Source organism: Tenrec ecaudatus, chromosome 12 (assembly GCF_050624435.1).
Source record: "Tenrec ecaudatus isolate mTenEca1 chromosome 12, mTenEca1.hap1, whole genome shotgun sequence".
Classification (NCBI taxonomy): Eukaryota; Metazoa; Chordata; class Mammalia; order Afrosoricida; family Tenrecidae; genus Tenrec; species Tenrec ecaudatus.
In genome coordinates, this window is record NC_134541.1 from 100,075,892 (window position 1) to 100,097,400 (window position 21,509).

Here is a 21,509-nt window from a genome sequence, read left to right on the forward strand (position 1 = left end):
TGCTGACTCGCAGTGACCCCAACGCTCTGTGGGTTACCAAGACTAGCTGCTTTCGGGAGGAGAAAGCCCAGTTTTACAGCCTTGGAGCTGCTGGTGGTTTCAAAGTGCTGACCATGCAGATCACAATCCAACGAGTAATCACTACACCACCTGGGCCGGCAAAAAGTGGGCCGTAGGGCAAAGAAGGCTAGGAGGCTCCGCTTGGGATCCGCATTCACATTGCACCGTGCTGAAGGCTTTGCTGTTTCCACTATTTTTTACTGTGTTTCCCATATTTTTATGTTGACCTACTCTCTAACTTAAATTGATTTTAGAAGGAAACTGTGTCTCTCCCCCCACCTGCCCCCCACAGTGGAAAATGAGAACCCCCAGTCATCACTAAGAGACAAATGCCAGGGGAGGGGGGGGGGGCGGTAGTAAATGAGGAGCTGATACCAAGGGCTCAAGTAGAAAGAAGATGTTTTGAAAATGATGGCAACAAATATACAAATGTGCTTGACACAATGGATGTATGTTTGGATATTGATAAGAGTTGTATGAGCCCCCAATAAAATGATTTAAAAAATAAATAAAAGACAAATGCCAAATAAACACAATAAAAACAAAACAACACCATGAAACTCAAGTGTGCTGCCTGCTAGAACCAGGGCACGCCCCTCCCCACCATCTCGTCGATGCCGATCTGGGGGCATGTGTGACTGAATATAAAGTTGCTGCACAGGGTCTGTCAGAAGCGGGTTGCCAGACCTTTCTTCTGAGGCATCTGTGAGTGGACTCCAAGCTGCAGCCTTTGAAAGCGCACTGTGTGCACTACCCGGAGGAGCGTGTGGGAGCTGGGAGCTAAGAGGCAGCATGCTGGTACTTTCCCTCCATGTCCTCAGAGGTCAGAAGACGCTGCAAAGGAGGGGAGCGTGTTCCTGCCTGAACGGTGCTTCCGGAACATTCTGTTTTATCCTCTGGGTGACACTGTTCTGGACCAGAACCATCCAATGAAGTGTCCTCCAAAAGGCGGCCACTCTCATGTGTGGCTAAAACGACCTTGAAACAGGGCTGGTGCCTGAGAAATCGGGCTCTCCGCTTCCTCACTGGGGTAGCCGTAGTCACAGGTGGCCGGCCACATGGTGGAGAGCACAGCTGTCCCGAGGACACGCACTGCTCGACCCTCCCAATTGTCCTCCCAATAGTCTTGTTTCTCCACAACCGACTGTCTCTGTTCCTTTGGGGGTGTATGCCCCTGCCTGCCTTGGCGGGGGGCGGGAGGGGAATCCAGCAAACCTGGAAGTGATTGTCTTCCAGACCTAACTGTGTATCCTTGTGGAATTAAACACATTTTCCCAAGAAACTTAAGGAAAAGAGTGTACATTGGTTCCAGTGTCTTCAACCAGCCACCTTTATCCTGTATCATTTATGCTTGAACCAATGCAGCAAAGAATTTCTAGAATGCTCCACACACAAGCTCCAATTGTGCTCTTGAGGTAAGCCGCCTGACAGCCCTGGGAGCTGAAAAGAGAAATGGAACTGCGAGCAAGAGGGGCTGTGGTGGGGGGCAGGCCGCCCCCGGCTGTGTGTGCTGCCTGGGCATTGCTGGGGCAGGCCTGTGGCTCGCTGACATTTGGCCCCGTCCTTGGAGCACTGGCTGGAGCACGTCCAGGACCGCCCAGAGGACAGGGAGGGACAGGGAGTGCCATTAAAGCCACTCTGCCCGCAGTGGAAACAATCTCCCAGGCAACGGCCTCCTGGCTGTTTCCGTCTCATTTCAGAGCTGACTTTCCAAGCTGAAGTCGCCAAGGCGCTTCGTGGGGTGAGCAGGAAGAGAGGCCCGGAGGAAAGGGCATGGGACCTCTCCAGCTGCATCACATTTTCATTTCGCTCAAAAATCCCGCTGTCGCCTTCACTTTTTACACCCGCCAGGCGACACCTCCCAGCTTTCTGATGACCGAGAAGCACCATCTGAAGGATTCTCAGAGCGGAAGATTTGTGTTCGTTTGGTTTGTGGGAAAAGGGGAAACAAAGGAGAAGATATTTGAAATGTCATTTTTAATTTGCTTCTTAAGGAGAGCTGAGCGTGCCGGGAACGCACAATCTCACCTAAAGCATCCTACAATGTTCTGCTGTCCAGCAGAACGTGTCAACGAGAATGGCCTGCGGGCTAAGATGGTGGAGCCCTGGGGGCACAGTGGTTACCTGTTGGGCTGCGATCCACAAGGTCAGCAGTTCAAATCACCAGCTGCTCAGAGGAAGAAAGAGGAGGCTTTCGATAGCAGTCAACAGTCACTTACAGTCTGAGGCGGTTCTAGCCTGTGCTCCAGCATTACTGGGAGTCAGAATTGACTCGGTGGCCGGGGTTTGAGTCTGGTTTGGGGTAAGATGTACAAACTCAGCTTGCCCATGAGAATTCAAGGTGTGTAGCTGGGAGTTCATACCTGTTTCTATTCAGCACCTCCTCTCCACTAGTATCTGCTACCAAAGACCAGCCTTCTGCCATGGCCAATTCCCTACAAAGACCAATGGGCATGGACCTCAAGGGCTTTTCACAGAGTCTGAAGGAATGAGAACAAAACCTACTGAACACCATTGTGACACAGAAGTCAGGGTCGGAGAGACTGGCAGCTGCAGATAGGTGACTGGAGCGCTTGGGGATTGGGGTTCCCGGTGAGGAGGAGACAAGGGAGCAACAACAACGAAGGTGAGCAGGCAGGACTGCGAGCATCAGCCAGTCTGAGCTGATGGCCATGTCACCTGCCCAGCTGACAAAGGTCTCACTCAGCCTCAGACACTCAGCCCACAACCAAGAGTGGTCACCTGTCATGGGCTGAGTTCTGTTCCCCCCAAAGATGTGTTATAAATCCTAACCCCTTTGTGGGCTGGAATCCTATTTGACAATGGTTCCCTGTAGGTGTTTTCATGAACAGGGTTAGAATACAATGTGACTTACACGGCTCTCCGGACAGAGAGAAAGGGAGAGAGCAGAGCTGGGGGTGAGAGATGCCACCCCCAGGAGAGGAGCAGAGACTTCCAGAGACACCCCCAGAGTGGGGACCTCCAGCCTCCTAACGTAGGAGGCCATGAGCTGTGGAGACACCAGCTTCAGGTTTGCTTCTCAGGTGCTCATGGCCCCTGCCTCTGAGCAGAGATGTCCGGGTCTTCACTGGGGAGCTGCCTCATCTTGTCAATGTGTGTGGCTCCCAGCCCCAGAGGTGGCCACACCTGGACTGGACTCCCTCCCAGAGGTCCCAGCCTCAGGTTTACAGATGGGCTTGTGAACCCACGCAGGCCAGTGAGAGCCAGAAACACATGACAGGCAGGTGGAGAGGCTGGCCCTGCTCTGGACATGTCGAGGAGCCAGCAAGGATGCCACACTGAGAAGACAGGGGCTCCCTGACCCAGCACTTCACCCGGGCAGCCACGCCTGGCAATGGCCGACCCTGGACAAGCCAAATCACCCTCCTGGCCACACACAGGTCACCATTGGCAAGCATGCCTCCCCGCTCCCTCCATCCCTCCTGACTGCTGGCCACAGGCCTCTCAAGGCTGGCACCTGGGGGCGGGAGGGGGAGGGGCACAGCCTGCTGAGTACAAATGGCTACATTAAGAGGCAAAGCAGCGCCACGAGGCCACGGTGCTTGGGCTTCACGCAGCTCAGCTGCTGGCAGGACTCACCTGGTAGACGTGAAAGGCGTTTGCAGCCTTGCCCCGGAGAAACACGGATGGGATCCACACATTGATCAGTGCCCGGTTCGATCTGGGAGGGAAAGAGCACACACGGTCATTTCCATGTAACATAGTAGAGAGAGACATTTTTCACTAACCTAACCTAACCTAACCCACAACCACCGAGTGACCCTGTAGGGCAGGGTAGAACTGCCCTGGTGGGTCTCTGAAGCTGCGAATCCTCATCTTTGTCTTCAAAGCTAAACTGATACGGGGTCACGTTGACAACAGCCATGGGAAAAGGCAACAGGAACCTTAGAGGCAGTGAGTTGATGTGAAGTGGGTGGGCGAGAGGGGCTGCCCATCTGGAGTGGCCATGCAGGCATGGCTGCAGGGCACACATTCTGAGATCTATGTTCCCAACACTGAGTAAAGAAATTTTAAAACAGAAGAAAGCCGTGTTCTATTTTAAGTGGTATTAACTACAGACAGGCAGCTTATGGCAACAAGTATTAATTGCACTTGGTAGCAGATTACGGGTAGGCCAAGAGGGAACTTGCTTGAATGACATTCGGTTTTGTTCTAAAAGAGAAAGAGCACCTTTGGGGTCTCACCAGCTGAGGACCTTCGCCCTGTTTCGTCTGAACCTGTCAGCTACCCAGCTGCGAGCCACAAGGTCAGTAGTTTGAGACCACCAGCTTCTTCAAGAAACAAAATGAGACTTTCTACTCCCAGAGCGTGACAGATTCACACCCATAGGGGCAGTTCTGTCCCATCCGATATGGGGGAGACAAGTGGGAATCCACTCGATGGCAGGGAGTTGTTTTGGGAGGGTGGGGTCCTGATGAGGCTGGAGGGCAGTGGTTCTCAACCTTCCTCATGCCTCCATCCTTTCATACAGTTCCTCATGTGGTGGTGACCCTCCAACCATAACATTATTTTCGTTGCTACTTCATAACTGTCATTTTGCTACTGTTATGAATCAGGTAACCCCTGTGAGAGGTTCTTCGACCCCTAAAGAGGTTGTGACCCACAGGTTGAGAACCACTGCTATAGGGGGTCATGTGCAGTAACACCCTCAGAGCTTCCCAGTTCGGGAGAGGTGTCTTCCCTTTTCCTGTGCCCACTTGAGGCCCTGAACCATCGTCAGATCTGACGCAAGAAACTTCAGCAAGCCAGAGCCCCGGCGCTGTGGGGGACAGCTGTTGGGGGAAGGGCGGAAAGCGAGAGGAACAACAGATGACAAACTGGAGAACTGGGCACCTGGGGCCCAAATCTCGCCTACCCACTGTCCTGACCCTATGTGTTTGGGTCCATCAAGCAAATCTTATACCCCAATCCAAAACTGCGATGGCGCCCTTTGACGAGAGTGGTCCCTCCCATGGAATCGCCCTGGGGTGGTCTCGTGTGGGTGATGTGAGTTTGGGCGTATCAGGTGATTTCACACTCAAGAGTTGTGCATGTATTATACACGCTACAGCAGCCACTGCCACCTTCTCCCCCTGGCTGGACCCAGGCCCTGCAGAGCCCACAGCTGCCTGCTGTTGGAATGTGGAGACCAGTCAAAGCAGGACTCCGAAGAATGCTGCTGGGTTCTCGAAGGCCCAGCCCTGGTCTCTTAGAGCTGCCCACTGCCAGTGAGTGGGTTCCACTCATGTCAGCCCTGTAGGCCACAGGAGTTTCTGACACTTCATAGGGCAGCGGTTCTCAACCTGTGGGCCGCGACCCCTTTGGGAGTCGAACGACCCTTTCACTGGGGTCGCCAGTAGCAAAATGACAGTTATGAAGTAGCAACAGAAATAATATTATGGTTGGGGGGGTCACCACAACATGAGGAACTGTGTTCATGGGCCGTGGCATGAGGAAGACTGAGAACCACTGCCATAGGGTTTGAGGCCGAAAATCTTATTGAAAACAGAATGCCTCCCTTCAGGACCAGTGGTGTGAGTTGTGATACTGGGAGGGTGGAGGGAGAGTGGGTTGGAAAGAGGGAACCAATTACAAAGATCTGCATGCTACCTCCTCCCTGGGGGACGGACATAAAAGGGGGTGAGGAGATGTCGGACAGGGAAAGATATGACAACATAATAATTTATAAATTATCAAGGGCTCATAAGGGAGGGGGAGCAGGGAGGGAGGGTCAAAATGAGGACCTGATGCCAGGGGCTTAATTGGAAAGCAAATGTTTAGAGAATGATGAGGACAATGAATGTACAAATGTGCTTTACACAATTGATGTATGTGTGGGTTGTGATAAGAGTTGTATGAGCCCCTAATAAAACAATGTTAAAAAAAAGAAACTTTCTGGAATAAATGGAAAACAAATTTTGTTACTTGCTCTTGTGCCATTAAGGAATAATAAACACAAGTTTAAAAAATTTTAAAAAGAAAACAGAATGCCTATTTTTCTTCTGTGGAGAGCCTCATACGTTTGCGCGGCTGACCTTCCAATTAGCAGCCCAGTGCTTCACCCACTGCTCCACCAGGGCTCCTGTGCTTGAAGCTGCACCCAGACTGCCCGCTTTCTCCCCGAGCCCCACCTCTCTCCAGGGAGCAGCTCATAAAAATTCACCAGCTTCCTGCACTTGGAACGCAATCTGGGACGCTGACGGTGGAACATTCCATAATGTGCTGTTCTCACGAGCTCTCGAGTAATGAGAATCTTATTTCCCCACAGAAAATAGCCCTCCGTCACGGTTCTCTGTGGATACAGCGTCTCTTCTGCGCTCTGTCCTTCATGGGGTAAGATACACCCTCGGGGCACTTTCCCAGGCTCACAGAACAGATGCACTCCAAACCCTGACACTGTGTAGCTGACGCCTTCCTCCCACGAAGCCCCCTCATGGAACCAGAGCCCAGAACAGCTCCCTTTGACTCGTCGGGCCCCCATTCCAGGCTGCCTCGTGTCCCCACACTGCATTCTAACGAGTGGCGCACATCCCCATCTCCTGCCTTGATTGTACTTCATGGGCTCATTCACCCATGGGACCTGCTCTGTGCCCATGGGCACCTCCCTTGGCTGGGAGCAGAGCAGTGGAGCCCTGTCCTTGGGGAACCTTCCACGTAAGGTGTCAGTACTCAGCCACCACTGGACCGCCCCAGTACGCGCCCTGGTGGTGCAGCGAGGAGAGTGCTGGGTGACTGCAGTTGCTTGGGAAACAAGGAGGCAAGCTGCTTCATAAGGACCGATGATCATGGCAGCCCTGTAAGGTGAACATGAGCTGAAAGCCACGCAGTGGCAATGGGTCTGGGGTTGGCTGTGGAGATTAGGGAGTGCTGGTAGTGCAGTGCTGAAGCGCTTGGTAGCAAACTCAACGGTAGGCGGTATCTGCTTGTCAAGCTCCCTGTGCGGCCGTTCTGCCCTGTCCTCCAGGATCGATATGAGTGGGCATGGACTCCAGGGCAGGGAACAGTGAGTGGAGCTGAGAGGACTGTGCGGTCTCCGGGGAGGCTGCTGAAGGGCAGGCACTCTGGCTTACCCGAGCCCCATCAAGCACCTGGCACAGGCCTGGCCCTCAGCAGGTGCTTGGTTCCCTTCAGCTCCTCTCCACCCAGCTCAGAGCACCCCTGAGATGAGAGGAGTCTACAGTAGGTCACCGCACTTGTCCGTCACCACTACTTCACCTCAGCCTCCCGACTCCCAGCCTCACCACCATCTCCCTGACCCAGACAGCCGCCCCAGGGCGAAGTGCCTTCCCAGTCCCACCCGGCAGGGTCAGCCGGTGAACTTCTGGTGAATACGGAATTAAGGCTCAGGAGTTCAGGGTGCCGGCTTGGCCGCCGCCACCCTGATGGGAGCTCCGGGCTGCCTGGCCCTGCCTCTCCAGAATGAGCCATTGACCAGAGGCCCCTGCTCCGGAGGAAGCTGACCCTTCTCCATTCGCCTGCTACAGGTCATGCCGCCTGGTAACTGGATGAGAGACTGGGAGTCTGAAGACCAAATGGAACCCCGTCTGACCCACCCAGTTTCCCATAACTCAGGGTTGCAAACTGGGACTCCCGGGGGCCACACAGGTCATGACCTGAGCAGAGTGGGCAAGAGTAAGGTGACAGGGAGCAGTGAGGACTGCGGTGAACAGAGCAGTCTGGGAGCAGCTTCTGCCGATGGTGGCCGTGAAGGGACACAGGTTACACTCTAATGAACAAGCTCCCACAGCAGCCAGAGCAGATTGCACATCCCCACACCCAAATCCAACCCCCTGCCGCCCCATGGATTCTGACACGCAGTGAGCCTGTGTGGGGGTCCATGACTGTATCTCTGGATTGGAGCAGGCAGCCTCATCTGACTCCCAGGATTGGTTTGGAACCGGTAACCTTGCAGCCCAAAGCCTAACCCACCGTGCCAGTAGGACTCCTTTTCAATCCCCAAGCAGGGGAGTCGAGCCTGCCTGAAGGGCAGATCCCAGTGTACAAGGCCCCACCTCCACCCTAATCAAAACAGCTTCCATGGAAGGGGTTCAAAAAATGCCTTCTGCTTCCCCCGTGGTTCTCACAGACAGCCAAACAAAAGAGTTCTATTTCTAAAGAGCCCCAGAGAGAGGCCATCCCTGGACTTACATTTCAAAATCCGACAAACTCTGGTCTTCCGATGTTTGACTCAAATCTCCAGGCACCTGCCACCGGGAGAGAAGATGCACAATGGTTACCACAGCTTGCATGATGACAAAGGTCTCTCTGACGACCGGGAAGAAGGAGGTGGAAGCAAGGACTGGCTAAGCCAGTGCTTTTCTGGAGGGGGACCGCTGGGGGGCAGTGTGGCAAGAATACGAACAGGCCACAATGAGAGCGCTCAGTGATTATCACGATTTTTGTGGAGAAAGAACTGCTCATCCTAATGATACTGTGTCATCTTGGAGACACCAGACAGGATCTAGGTAGTAAGTGCCAATGTGTGGTGGCTGTGTCTCTGCCCTAGGGATCAGAGGCATACACAGACAGCAGCCCCAAGCTAAAGGTCAATGTATACCCCCCAAAGGGCTCCATCTGCCACCCACACACCAGAGACTAAGCAATTAAGACTCTGATCCAGGTAGCCCCTCCCCTAAGAATGTGACTGGGTGGATGGGCCTCCCCCCCCCACACACACACACTGATGGCCACCACTGTCCTGCTCAGTATCCTGCTGTCAATCCTTGGAACTGAGTGTTTGGGTGGACAGGCACCCAGCTGTGTGAGAGATGCCCACTGGGTCCTCAGGGCACCGGGGAGGGAGCTCAGTTCTCACAGCTCTCATAAGGATTTGCAATCCCAGCATACAGCAATTGATAGCACACCCGACACGAGTAGACGCTTAACAAACAGGGCTGTTACCAGCCACCCAGCACCTGAGCTCCCTTTGTATGATGCACCCAATCAGAGCGGAATAGGCTCTTGATTTTAGTTAGACAAGGGAGATCCAGCAGAGCAGAGAAGGGGGTGGACCAGTCGGGTACCAGGCTGGTCCATCTTCAGCAAACTGAGAGTGAAGAATTGGGGATTACGAAATAACCAGGGCACCATTTGCTGCTAGAGCTCAGGCCCCTGGGGAATGGAATGTGGAAACCTATGAATTAAGAAAGTGGTGGGTGGGGAATGTAGGCGAAGATCTGGAAAGATTGTTAACCCCATAGTACTCGGCTATTGAGGAACTGGGAGAGGAGGCTTGCGAACTAGGGGAGAAAATGCTTTCAGGGTAGCTATGAGCCCCACCTCTTTTTCCCCCCTGAATTGTCTCAAGGCCTGGGCACTCAATTTTGCAAAATCGATCAATAAAGGCGTCGCCCTTGCTAAAGTGAGTACAGAGTGGATTCTTGAGGGTCTGTCTACCAGTTAAAGCCCCGTGCTAGCCCTTTGGTAACCTCACACGGGATAAGGCAGCCCGCCCCAGTTCTCTCTCCAGAGACCTGTGGGGTCTGGCCCAGGTCAGGGGTTTATACTGATCTGCCAGTTCCCCAGAGGAACCAGCAGTGTCTGTGAGTTGAACGATGTTTCTCACAGCAGGGAAAGAGAAGAAGCCAGCATCCACAAGTTTGTACACTAATGTATTCCCCTCTGCCACCAGGTCCGCTGCGCCTCTGTAAACAGCCTCAGCTTTTCATTAGAGCAGCTGGTGGGGTTGAACCACCAACTGTAAGTTCATAGGAGAAAGAGGAGGCTTTCCACTCCCGTAAAACACAGGGGCCGTTCTAGTCTGTCCTGGAGGGTCACTCTGAGTCGGCACTGACTCGATGGCAGTGCGTTCTTTTGTTTGCGTGTTTTTTAGTTCAACATATAACCCAACAGCATTGCTGGGGCTCCTTTAGCTGTGGAAGATCAAAGTACCATCTCTTGCAGAATCCTTTTGATAAATTGTTAATGGTAGGAGGGAGAAGGTTCATCGTGTGTGTGTGTGTGTGTGTGTGTGTGTGTGTGTGTCCCTGTGAGGTTACAATGAACTACATCAGAACGGTGACCCCGGGCGATCCCTGACAGAGATGTACAGTGGATTTGTGTTGTGCATCTTCTACAATGAAGATGTATTCATGGTGGAACCTCAAGCAGACACACTGCATGCTAACTTAGCTGTGCTCCTTAGCATTCTGTAGCCTTTTTCCTGTCCCAGCCCAGGCCTCTTGCTAGAAAGGGGGAAGCCCAGCCCCCACACTGCATAGGAGGCCTGAGGGCAAAGGAGGTACACCACTGCCCCTCAGAACCCACTGCTCTGGGGCAGGACTCGAGCACCCCTCAGCTTCCTGTCCACCACTGTGAGGAATGAGTAAGCAGGTCTGAGCCATGCCCCCACCCTCTCTAGCTGCCACCTCCTTTCAGACTGAACGCAAACAGAGCTTCCATGGAAGGCGTGTCCCTCAGGTTGGAAGGCAGGATGATCCAGGGTGGTGTGTGAGACAGCGTCACTTTAAGGAGGAGAAACACAGAGCTTTGTGGCTTCCCATCTAACTATGTGGCACCACTGACCACGCCATGCCGGGAGACACTGATGCTTTCATGAGGGCCAGACGGCAGGCTGGATAAAGGGCATCTGAGGTTCCAGTTTGCTGAACAAACCAGAGCAGGCCCCTCAGTAACTGCACAATGATAATGGAAGGGCAAACTCGTTAAACCCCTGCCAGACTCTCTTAGGCCAATGCGCACATCACCTGTGGCTTACAGCCAAGCTTCCTCCCCTGGTTCCTCAGCACATGGGGATTTCAGGTGGTCAACCTTCCCCCAGAGAAGAAATCACAGGAGGTGCTCTGGTCAGTAGCCCTGTGTAAGATCCTCAGGGAAAGCTGACAAGTCACAGAGTGAGCCATCTGGGAGGTCAGCACAGTCAAGACCCCCTAGGTGACTGCAACCCCAGCCAAACCAACCAGAAGAACCACCCAGCTGAGCCTAATCAAGTCAGAGAATAAGACGTTATATATATATTACTTTTATAGTGATCTGATATACAGCAAGAGGGAACGTACAAAAGTAAGTTGCCCATGGTCACTCAGCTAGTTGGAAACTGATATGGGATTCCAGTCCAGGTAGACTGGCTCCAAACTCTTCCTTTTGAACCCCTAAGCTCCATCACCTCTTACTATCCAGTCCCCATGCTTTTGCCTCCTGGGAAGCCCAAGAGAAGATTCACACGGAAGGGCCTCACCTATGAGACCTCTAATGAAGTGAGGAAAGTCGTAAAGGACTCCATTACTCTAGCAGAGCTGAGTGAGTGTAAAACCCAAACCTTTCCTAAAGCCTGATTCTCTGCCACCCCAGGGGAGTCTGGGAAGGCACCGGACCTGGAGGCTATGGCACAGACCTGGCCCAGGTGCTAGGTCATATCTGGAGGCACAAGTCGGTCTCCAGAATCCAAGTTGACACCTCAGTGTCAAATGGAAGCTCAAGACTTTGGAGCTCTAGTTCCAGGCATCCACCGGGGTGGCACAAACAGTTAAAGTGCTCAAACACTAGCAAAATAGTGGATGGCTCACCCCCCCTCCCCATAGGCACCTGGGAAAGCAGGCCAGGCAATGTGCTTCCCAAAAGCCACGGTGCACTGCTCGTCTGCATGCACAGGGCCATTGGCTCGATGGCAGCCGTCACTTCCAACGCTTCAACAAGTCACTTGGCTTCGGTAGACCTTGGTTTCTTCTTTGCCAATGTCCTGACACCATGTCCCCAACTGTCCCATGATGAAGGACCAATGACTATGGACGAGTAGGGGACAACACAAGTTGAACGCCTACTATGTGCTGGACACTTTACAGCCTTACAGTCAGTCTTCTTTCTCCTAACCCTTTGAATCAGCTATTTTGGCAAGTGTCCATACCTGCCTGGTTCCTTGTCCTCTTTGCGTGGTAGCCTCTTTGCTTGTCATTCCAGACTCAGCTAAAAGATAAGCCCCTATGCGGTGCCTTCCCTGACCCCTATGACTACATGATTGCTTCCTCAAGGCTCAGCAGGTGAAATCAGATGTGTGGGCTACAGGAGAAAGCTCACGCTGACTTGCTCACCAGGGCACACAGCAGCATGGCCTGGTGTCCAGCATCTTCGAGACCCACACCATCCCACCTCCACTGACTCGATCCTGACCCATGGCGACAGCATGAGCAAAGCAGAACTGCTTTCTCTGGTTTCCAAGACTGTAAATCTTTATGGGAGCAGCCAGCCTCATTTTTCTCCTGAGGAAGTGTAGATAGATTTGAACTTGAAGCCAGCAGCCGCCTGCTTCATTCACCATACACACAGCACATTAAACCAAACCACACCAACAAGCTCACAGACATCAAGCAGATTCTGACTCACAGCGACCCTACAGGACCTGGGAGAACTGTTCCTGTGGGTTTCCCAGGCTTCAACTCTTTGCAAGAATAGGATGCCATTTTCTCTGGGGAACAAACAGCCCATGGTTTTGAACTGCAGACATCGTGCTTAGCAGCTTAACTCAACCACCATGCTACCAGGGCTCCACCAGACAGTAAGCACGGACCCAACCTTTGATGATGGATGAAATGAATGCATGATAAAATGAGCCATACAACCACATTAACATCCATTTTCAGAACTACTGCAGCAAATTCAAACCCTTCCTGGGTGATAGGGATCTGCTGGCTTGGTGATAGGAAGTAAAGGAAGAGAGTCCTATTTGCTCCCTTCAATTAGAGGACTTGAAGGTTCACTGCTCAGAAAGAGGGGCAAGGAGAACAACGGAGTAGGGGTCCCACGTGTGCAATCCTGCAGTGACACCCACAGCCTGTTCCCGGGCCACCTTCTCATTTGTTGCTGTTTCCAAATAACCATCCCTTCCACCACTGAAGATGACAATGTTCCCTGCCAACACTTCTGCTTTCTCCAGTCACTCTAAATAGGGACCGATGTGTGAAATCCCACACCTCTGTGCTCGGGAGTAGCTGACCGGCACACCTGCATGCTCAGCTGAGCTGAAATTGCCTGGGCCGTCGCACCATCCTGGTAAAGAAAACACCGGGTGCCAGTAACGGAAGCATGGTACAGCCAGAGCAGACCACCACTCACTGCCGCTATGCCCGCTCACAGCCACCCTATGAACAGGGTAGCACTGCCCCCCACCCCCCACGGGTTCCGAGACTGTAACGCTAGAGGAGTAGAAAGCCATCTTTCTCCCGTGGAGTGGCTGGTGGTTTTGAACTGCTGACTTTGCAGATCAAGCCCGACGCACGACCACTGCGCCACCAGGGCTCCTTGACCAGCTCCTCCTCAGCAGCATATTCTTTACCATACGCACATTCCCTTGCACACCTGTGCTGACCTACCGACACAGTTGACTTAAAGACTCACTTGAGAACCGATCTTGTTGGCAATCTGAAAACGATCTGTCCTGACTTGTCTTGTATTGGGCGCTTTGTTCACACACTGGAATGTGTTCTCGCACAGTTCTGGGGCCCGACTCCCACCGCCCAGGGGTGGGAAGGCTCTGGGAACCATTCCAGGCCTTCCTCTCAGCGCTGGTGTCGCCTGCCCTCCCTGGAGCTCCTTGGCTTGTGGGCGCTTTGCTCCAGTCTCTGCCTCCATCTCCACGTGGCACCCGCCTCTGACCCAGGCATAACCTCATCTTTAACTCGCTGCATCTGTAACAACTCTATTTCCCAAACAGGTCACATTCTTAGGCCCTGGGAAGGATGTGACCTTTGAGGACAATCTACGCCACCCAGGACCAGGGCTTGTTGTGTGTCTCAGCAGACAGTATGCTGAGCACTGACAATGTCATCACACATGGCACTGAAGTGTCCCTGGTGGACGAACACTGCCCCCTCTGAATGAGGAGAAAAACGAGTTACACCGTTTGCTCATGGCTTCACAATCACTGGCAGGGCTGGGGTGTCAATCTTAAGTTGGCAGACCACATGTCTTTCCCTAAGGACCCCAGTAGCCAAAATTCTGATAAAAAGCTATCTGTTTTCTCTTGTTTCCTTGTTTTTCTCTGTTTTTTTTTGTGCATATTATTATCTCTGCAGGTCTATCTACATAAGATAGGCAGGATAAACAATTTGGAGGAAGAAACAACAGGACCGAAGGTTCCGGGAGTACATGGGAGAGAGGGAGGTGTGGGAAAGGACATGGTGTTAACAAACCCAGGGATGAGGGAACAACAAATGCTCCAAAATTGGTGGCAAGGAGGATGTAAGAGGCCTGGTAGGGCTTGATCAAGGGCAGTGTAACCGAGAGGAATTACTGAAACCCAAATGAAGGCTGAGCAAGATAGTGGGACAAGAGGAAAGTAAAATGAAATAGAGGAAAGAACTAGGAGGCAAAGGGCATTTACAGATGTCTAAATACAGGTATGTACATATGTAAATATATTTATATATGATGACAGGGAAATAGATCTATGTGTAAATATTTATAGGTTTAGTATTTAGGTAGATGGACATTAGGCCTCCACTCAAGTACTCCGTCAATGCAAGAATACTTTGTTCTATTAAATTGGCATTCCATGACGTTCACCTTCCTGACACGACAGCTGACGACAAAGTGGGTACATAAGCAAATGTGGTAAAGAAAGCTGATGGTGCCTGGCTATCAAAAGATCTAGCATTTGGGGTCTTAAAGGCTTGAAGATACACAGGTGGCCATCTAGCTCAGAAGCAACAAAGAAGCACACCAGCCTGTGTGATCACGAGGTGTCAAAGGGATCAGGTATCAGACATCAAAAACCAAAAAATGTTATCATTGTGAATGAGAAGTCATGTGGAGTAGGGACCCAAAGCCCATCTGTAGGCAACTGGACATCCCCTTACTGAAGGGTTTAGGGGAGGAGATGAGCCAGTCAGGGTGCAATGTTGCAACGATGAAACATATAACTTCCTTCTAGTTCTTAAATGCTTCCTCTGCACCCCACTATCATGATCCCAAGTCTACCTTACAAATCTGGTTAGACCAGAGGATGTACACTGATACAGATAGGAACTGGAAACACAGGGAATCCAGGGCAGATGATCCCCTCAGGACCCGAGGTGAGAGTGGCGATAGTGGGAGGGTGGAGTGAAGGTGGGGTAGAAAGAGGGAACTGAAAAAAAAAGTGGGGGGGAGGGAAACTGTTCACAAGGATGGCCATATAAGCCCCTCCCCCCGAGGGACGGAAAACAGAGAAGTGGGTGAAGGCTGACATCAGACAGTGTAAGACATGACAAAATAATAATAATTTTTAAGGGTAAAATTATCAAGGGGTCATGAGGGAGAGAGTGGGGGGAGGGTGGGGGAAAATACCAAGGGCTCAAGTAGAAGGCAAATGTTTTGAGAATGATGATGGCAACAAATGTACAAATGTGCTTGACACCATGATAGATGTATGGATTGTGATGAATTGTATGTGCCCCCAATAAAATGATTTTTTTTTAAAAAGCTAGTGAGAAACTGCAATGTCAGCAGTTCAAAACCACCCGCCGCTCCATGGGACAAAGACTGAGCTATCTACTCTCGTAAAAAGTAGGCCACTGGACATCCCCTTAACGAGCCAGTCAGGGTGCGATATAGCAACGATGAAAAATACTTTTCCTCTAGTTCCTAAATGCTTCCTCCCCGCCCCACTATCATGATCCAAATTCTACCTTACAAATCCGGTTAGACCAGAGGATACACTGGTACATATAGGAACTGGAAACACCGGAAATCCAGGACGGATGATCCCTTCAGGACCACTGATGTGAGTGGTGATACTGGGAGGGTAGAGGGAAGGTGGGTTGGAAAGGGGGAACTGATTACAAGGATCTGCATGTGACCTCCTCCCTGGGGGATGGACAACAGAAAAGTGGGTGAAGGGAGACATCGGACAGGGAAAGATATGACAAAATAATAATAATTTATAAATTATCAAGAGTTCATGAGGGAGGGGGGAGCGGGGAGGAGAAAAAAATGAGGACCTGATACCAGGGGCTTAAGTGGAGAGCAAATGTTTTGAGACTGATGAGGGCAATGAATGTACAAATCTGCTTTATACCATTGATTTATGTATGGATGGTGATAAGAGTTGTATGAGCCCCTAATAAAATGGTTTTTAAAAAGTTAAGACGTTCATAAGCTAACAAGGATGGTTCTGTCCTGTCCAATAGGGTCTCTGTGAGTTGGCATCGACTCAATAGTTTGGGTTTTTGGACGGGTTGGTTCAATGGTTTTGAAGTGTTAGCAAGTTCACATAATATTACAGGGCAGGGGTGAGTTGTCGATGTTCGTAACCCAGGGGCCTACTGTTAGTGGTCCTCCCTATGTCCTCCTCCACACACCTCCTCCCTCCCTCATTCTCTGCACTTGAAGGACAGCGGGAAGGTGGGGCAGGCTGCTCTGAGCCTGAGTGTCTCTCTAACAATCTCCCTTCCTTGTATGCAGTCAGAGCTCATTTTTCACCTTGAAGATCCCAGAGTTTCTCCTCCTCCATCGCTGGGAACCTGGAGGCCAGTTATTCTGTGCAGAATAAGCTGGATCCCTCCGCCGTGCAGGAGCTGGAGAATCTGGCTCGCCCGGGGGCCCCTCGGAATTGGCACTGCGGTGGAGCTGCCTCTTGATCTCCCTACAGCAGCAACAGGGTCTAGATGCAGTATTCTTTCCATTTAAACCTTATTCAGTGAAAGTCTGCAGAGCCAATAGTTTGTCCACTCAACATACCATTGACTGCAATCCCCATGGTATAATGGCACTTTCCCCACTCGCTCCCTGGGGCCCCTGGTCTCCATTTGTCCTTCCCTCCCCCTTCCTGCCTTCTCAGTGATGGCCCTGGGCATAGTGCCCTCTGATCAAGGATTGCTGCCAGGTCTAAGGCGTGCATACCTCCCTGGCGTTACTGACCACCTATGTCCTGGTGTCCTTAAGTCAGTTCCAACTCACAGCGCCCCTACGATCAACAGGACAAACACTGCTGACCACGGTGCCTTCCTCACTGTGACGTCATGTTTAAGCTCATTGTTGCAGCCACGGTGGCACTATATCTCCTGGAGGTCTTCAGCTTTCCACTACTCTACCACGCATGAGCCCTGGTGGCGACATGGGCTACGACTTAACTGCACAGTCAGCAGCAGTTGGAAATCATCAGCCACTTGGTGGGAGACAGATGGGGCTTTCTGCTCCCTTCCAAGTGTACAGCTTTTCCTCTATCTTATCGGAGCCCTGGTAGTGTTGTGGGTTACACGTTGGGCTGTTAACAGCAAGTTCAGTGGTGTGAAAGCACCGGTCAATCCCAGGGAGAAAGATGAGGCTTTCTACTCCCGTAAAGAGTGACAGTCTCTGAAACCCACAGGGCCAGCTCTACCCTGTCCTAGAGGGTCGCCAGGAGTTGAAATCAACACGATGGCAGTGAGTGACTGACTAAGCATGAGGCCTCTTTCAGGAACTTCCCCTCCTGATAACATGGCCCACGTTCATGAGAGGATGCCTTGCCACCCTCGCTTCTAGGGAGCATTCTGGCTGCTTCCATTCTTACAAGACGCATTCGTGAGTTTTCTGGGAAGTCATGATACTTTCAATATTCGAATTTGCCAACATCATAATTAAAGTGCATTGATTCCTTGTCTGGCTGTCACATGCCCATGAGGTGAGGGAGAATGCCATGGCCTGGCTCAGACACACCTTAGTCCTCAGCGGGGCATCTTTGCCTTCCTACACTTTAACGAAGTCTTGTGCCACAGACGTGTCCAATGCAATACGTCACTTAACTTCTTGACTGCTGCTTCTGTGGACATGGATTGTGGATCCGGGCGAAATGAAATCCTTGGCACTTTGGTTCTTTGTTTGTCACAAAGCTGAGGATGTCGGCTTTCACCCTACAGGTCTGTTGAGCCCTGGTAGTGCCGTAGTTACACATTGGGCTGCAATCTCCATGGTGGACAGTTCAAAACCGCCAGCAGCTCCTCGGGAGAAAGACTGGGCTTTCTACTCCTGTCAACAGTTACACCCTCAGAAACCCACAGTCGGGGGTCGGGCATCGACTCGATGGCAGGGAGCTGAGTTTTATTGTTTGGGTAAATGCTGCTGCACAGGGTGAGTTCCGTTCCAGGACTGAAGGGCTGCTAATGGTCACGGTCTCGGGGGTTCTATCAGTCTTTCTCTAGCCTGCTGGCTTTATTTTTGAATTTTATGATTTTTAATTTTGTTCCACATTGTTCTCCCACTCTCTCCAGGACCTCCAAAGTGGTCGGCAGTGGTTGCCAGGCAGCATCGTTCTTTGGTCTCAGGGTCATGGAGGAGGCCGAAGTGCTCGGGGTCCTTTAGCTCGCTGATCTAGTTGTTTCCATGCATCTCTGGGTTCCTTCACTCTTCTTTGCTCCAGATGAGGAGAGGCAGTCACGAATTGCAGTCAGCCACTCTCACAAGCTTCTAAGACCTGTCACCACTCACCAGAGCAGCATGCCGAACATCATCTCTGTGCGCTGTTGGGCCCGTTGCCCTGGGCGGGTGGTGCTCAAACTCATTCTCGCATCTATGTTCCCCTACAGTCATGGGGTATTCGCAACACATGTAGAGACACACACCCGGTGGCCGACCTACATGCGGCTAGTCATGGTGTACTCCCATTTGCTCTGACACTGCTCGGTGTGCACGGCTACGTGACCACGCATCATGCTGGCGCTCTGCCACAGGCCGGGGCTTACCTGATGGCCTTGACCGCTTGCATTCCCCCCCTCTCTTCCTGGGCCCTGACCACTTTGTCTGCTCCACTCTTTGATCAGCTGTCTTCCCTTCTGCACCAGGCCTTGGTGTGTCATTTCTCACTCTCTCTGTGTTGACGCTAAGCCGCTAATTGCTTTTGCCTTGTGCTTGAGAAGGACTCGCAGCTGCTCAAAGTCAACGCAGAGCTTTGCTGTCGCCAGTTTTCAATTTTCCGGGTTTGCTTTTTCCTACCTTCCCCCTCGTCCTCTTTAAAAAAACGAATCAGAAATGAATACATATATATTCCATAGTTCAACCATGTCAGGCAGAATTGTGCACTTGCTGCCACAATCAGTTTCCAACCCTCGCCCTTTTAAAATGACCTCTTACCCCAAACCACTTGCCACGGAGTCAAGTCTAACTCATGGTGATGCCAGGTGTTTCCGAGTAGAACGGCGCTCCTTGGGGCTTTCAGAAACAGAGGACCAGGCCTCTCTTCTGCGGCACCCTTCAGTGGAGGTGACCACTTAGCCATCTGTGCCACCCAGGGTGTCCTGGCATCATCCCATGACCGCAGGGTTAGCAATGCCACGTGGCTCTACAGAGGCACAGTCTGCTGGCTGGCGGGGCTGGAGCTCAGTGCTGGGAAGCAGCGAGGAGCACAGACCCACGGGCCACAAGGGTTGCAGTTGTAGCTCTCTCGTGAGGGCAGCGGGAGCCAGGCGTGCCACTCGGTCCTCTCTCCCTCACGGGGCGTGGTGAGGGGCGTGCGGGAGAAGAGTGCTGGAACACTGGGGTTCTCACTAAGTACACCTACTGCTCAGACAGGAGCCCTGGTGGCTAAGTGGTTAGGAGCTTGGCTTCTAACTGATAGGTCAGCAGTTCAAACCCACAAGCTGCTCCCCAGGAGAAAGTGAGGCTTTCTGCTTCTGTAAAGGTTAGTCTTGGAAACCCAACAGAGGGCAGTTCTACTGCGTGCTACAGCATCAGTATCAGTACCAGGGGGCTTATCAAATGCGGCGATCTTTCCTTGAGCTAGGGCTGCTCGTGACATCCCAGGTAAAGACCAGGAAGAAAAGCGCTGTCTTGGGTCCCCACGTTTGGGAATATGGATGGACCGACCTGCACTAGCCTGGAGGTCTTGGGTCACATGCCAGCTCCTGCCTCCTGGACAGCTCGTTCTGTGGTGTTCAACACTGAAGCCAAAAAAGTAGTTCCACAAGAATGTCTATTCAAAAGACTCAGACAGGAATGCGAACTCCACACCCCAGGGCCTCCCCCAGCCCACTCTGAACATGGATGATTTCAGAAGCCAACCCACAAATCTTCAATCATAGCCCCTGACCATATCCCATAGAGGTCAGACATGAGAAACAGCCCCGCCAAAGAGAAATCTGCCTAATTTTCAACCACTTTCTTGTCAATAAGCAGCAAATGATGAAGTGCTGTAATCAGAGATGCGAGGCATGGTGTGATTTAACATTCTTTTGATAATTTCATCACCAAAAATATGATGCTTTCCCCACCCTTTGGCAACTGATGGCTCTTTCAGAATATTTTTTTGGTGCCACGTCACAGTGGGGCAGGAGGGCACAGTCCCAGACCCGCAGCCTGCTTCCTGTTCTGGACACATCACTCCCTGCTCTGGGTTTCCAAGGCCCAGAAGAGGCAGGAAAACCGGGTGGACTGTCATTGCTGGGTAGCATGCTGTTGGAACCTATCTCCCAACTAGGAGATCAGCCCACTAAGAGACATGTGTGCAATCAACCTCATCCCTTGACGCAGGGGAACACTAAGTAACGTATGCCAGAGAGCGTACTGATACAATATTGGTCAACGACCCAGACTCAGGTGTTGTTGCCAAGGTTGGACAGGGACTCACTCTTCCTGTTGAGAATGAGGGTAGTAACAGGCAGGCCTGAGGTATGAGGACACAGAGGACGGTGACAAGAGAAGCATACGGACATGGGCCAGGGTTCCAGGACATTACAAAGGATCCACAGAACCCCTGCCCTTTTCCCTGACCTAGGCAGTAGGTGCCTCGCTTTATTGGCGGGGCTGGCACAGATTGGATTTTCTGCTTCTTTCGTTGCGAGCATCATCCTGAGAGAGCAACCACGAACCCAAAGGCTGCCACCTCCTCCAGCACTTTACTTTGTTAAGTTTTCCCAGCAAGGCCATGCCAGCAGAGAACAGCACAGAGCAGCGCACTCGTCCTGGCTTTGAAGGAGAGGATCAGCGATATAAAGCCAAACACCACGCCTGTCTCCTTAGCTCCCGCTCCCAGCCCAGAACCTGGCACACAGGACCCGAGGAACTCACATAGCCTCACTGTGTGGGCAGTTCAACAAGGCAACCATCTGCCAGCTCCAGGCCCCTGGGCCCGCTTTCCCCACTGCTGCAGCCTTACCAACAGCAGCCCCGCTGTTTGCGGATGGACGGTTGACTGGGCGGCAGGCACTAAGGGCTTTGTCACCTGCTGGGACCAGCCTAGAAGTGATCTGGGCCAGGTGCAGAGACTGCTGCCAGGTGCCCGAAGACTGTCTTCCTCCATCTACCCACCAGTAGGTGGGCTTTGCTTTGCCAGGGAAATGAGAGAGGGGTGGCACATGCCCTTTCTGAGGAGAAATTTTCATGCGCTCAGCCCCATGTCTTGTCCCTTGGTTGCTCGCTGCCTGGGGAGCAGGGCCCCAGCCCCTGCCAAAAGGCCGGCAACATGAGGGGCACAGGAAGCCTCAGAGAGTGTGGAGGACCCCGGAGAGCAGAGCAGCCATTCTGCAGGGGGGAAAGTAAGGCCTCTT

At 52.1% G+C, this 21,509-nt stretch overlaps 1 protein-coding gene across 1 annotated transcript in view; it reads right to left on the reverse strand.

The window, feature by feature from the left end:
- The window catches only part of SNX29 (sorting nexin 29), a 499,345-nt gene that overhangs the window by 127,152 nt on the left and 350,684 nt on the right, over positions 1-21,509 (reverse strand). The window contains exons 17-18 of the mRNA XM_075564274.1: positions 8,209-8,264; positions 3,661-3,742 (exon numbers count right to left, since the gene is read on the reverse strand). Of these exons, the coding sequence (XP_075420389.1) occupies positions 3,661-3,742; positions 8,209-8,264 (138 nt within the window). The remainder of the gene's footprint in view (positions 1-3,660; positions 3,743-8,208; positions 8,265-21,509) is intronic.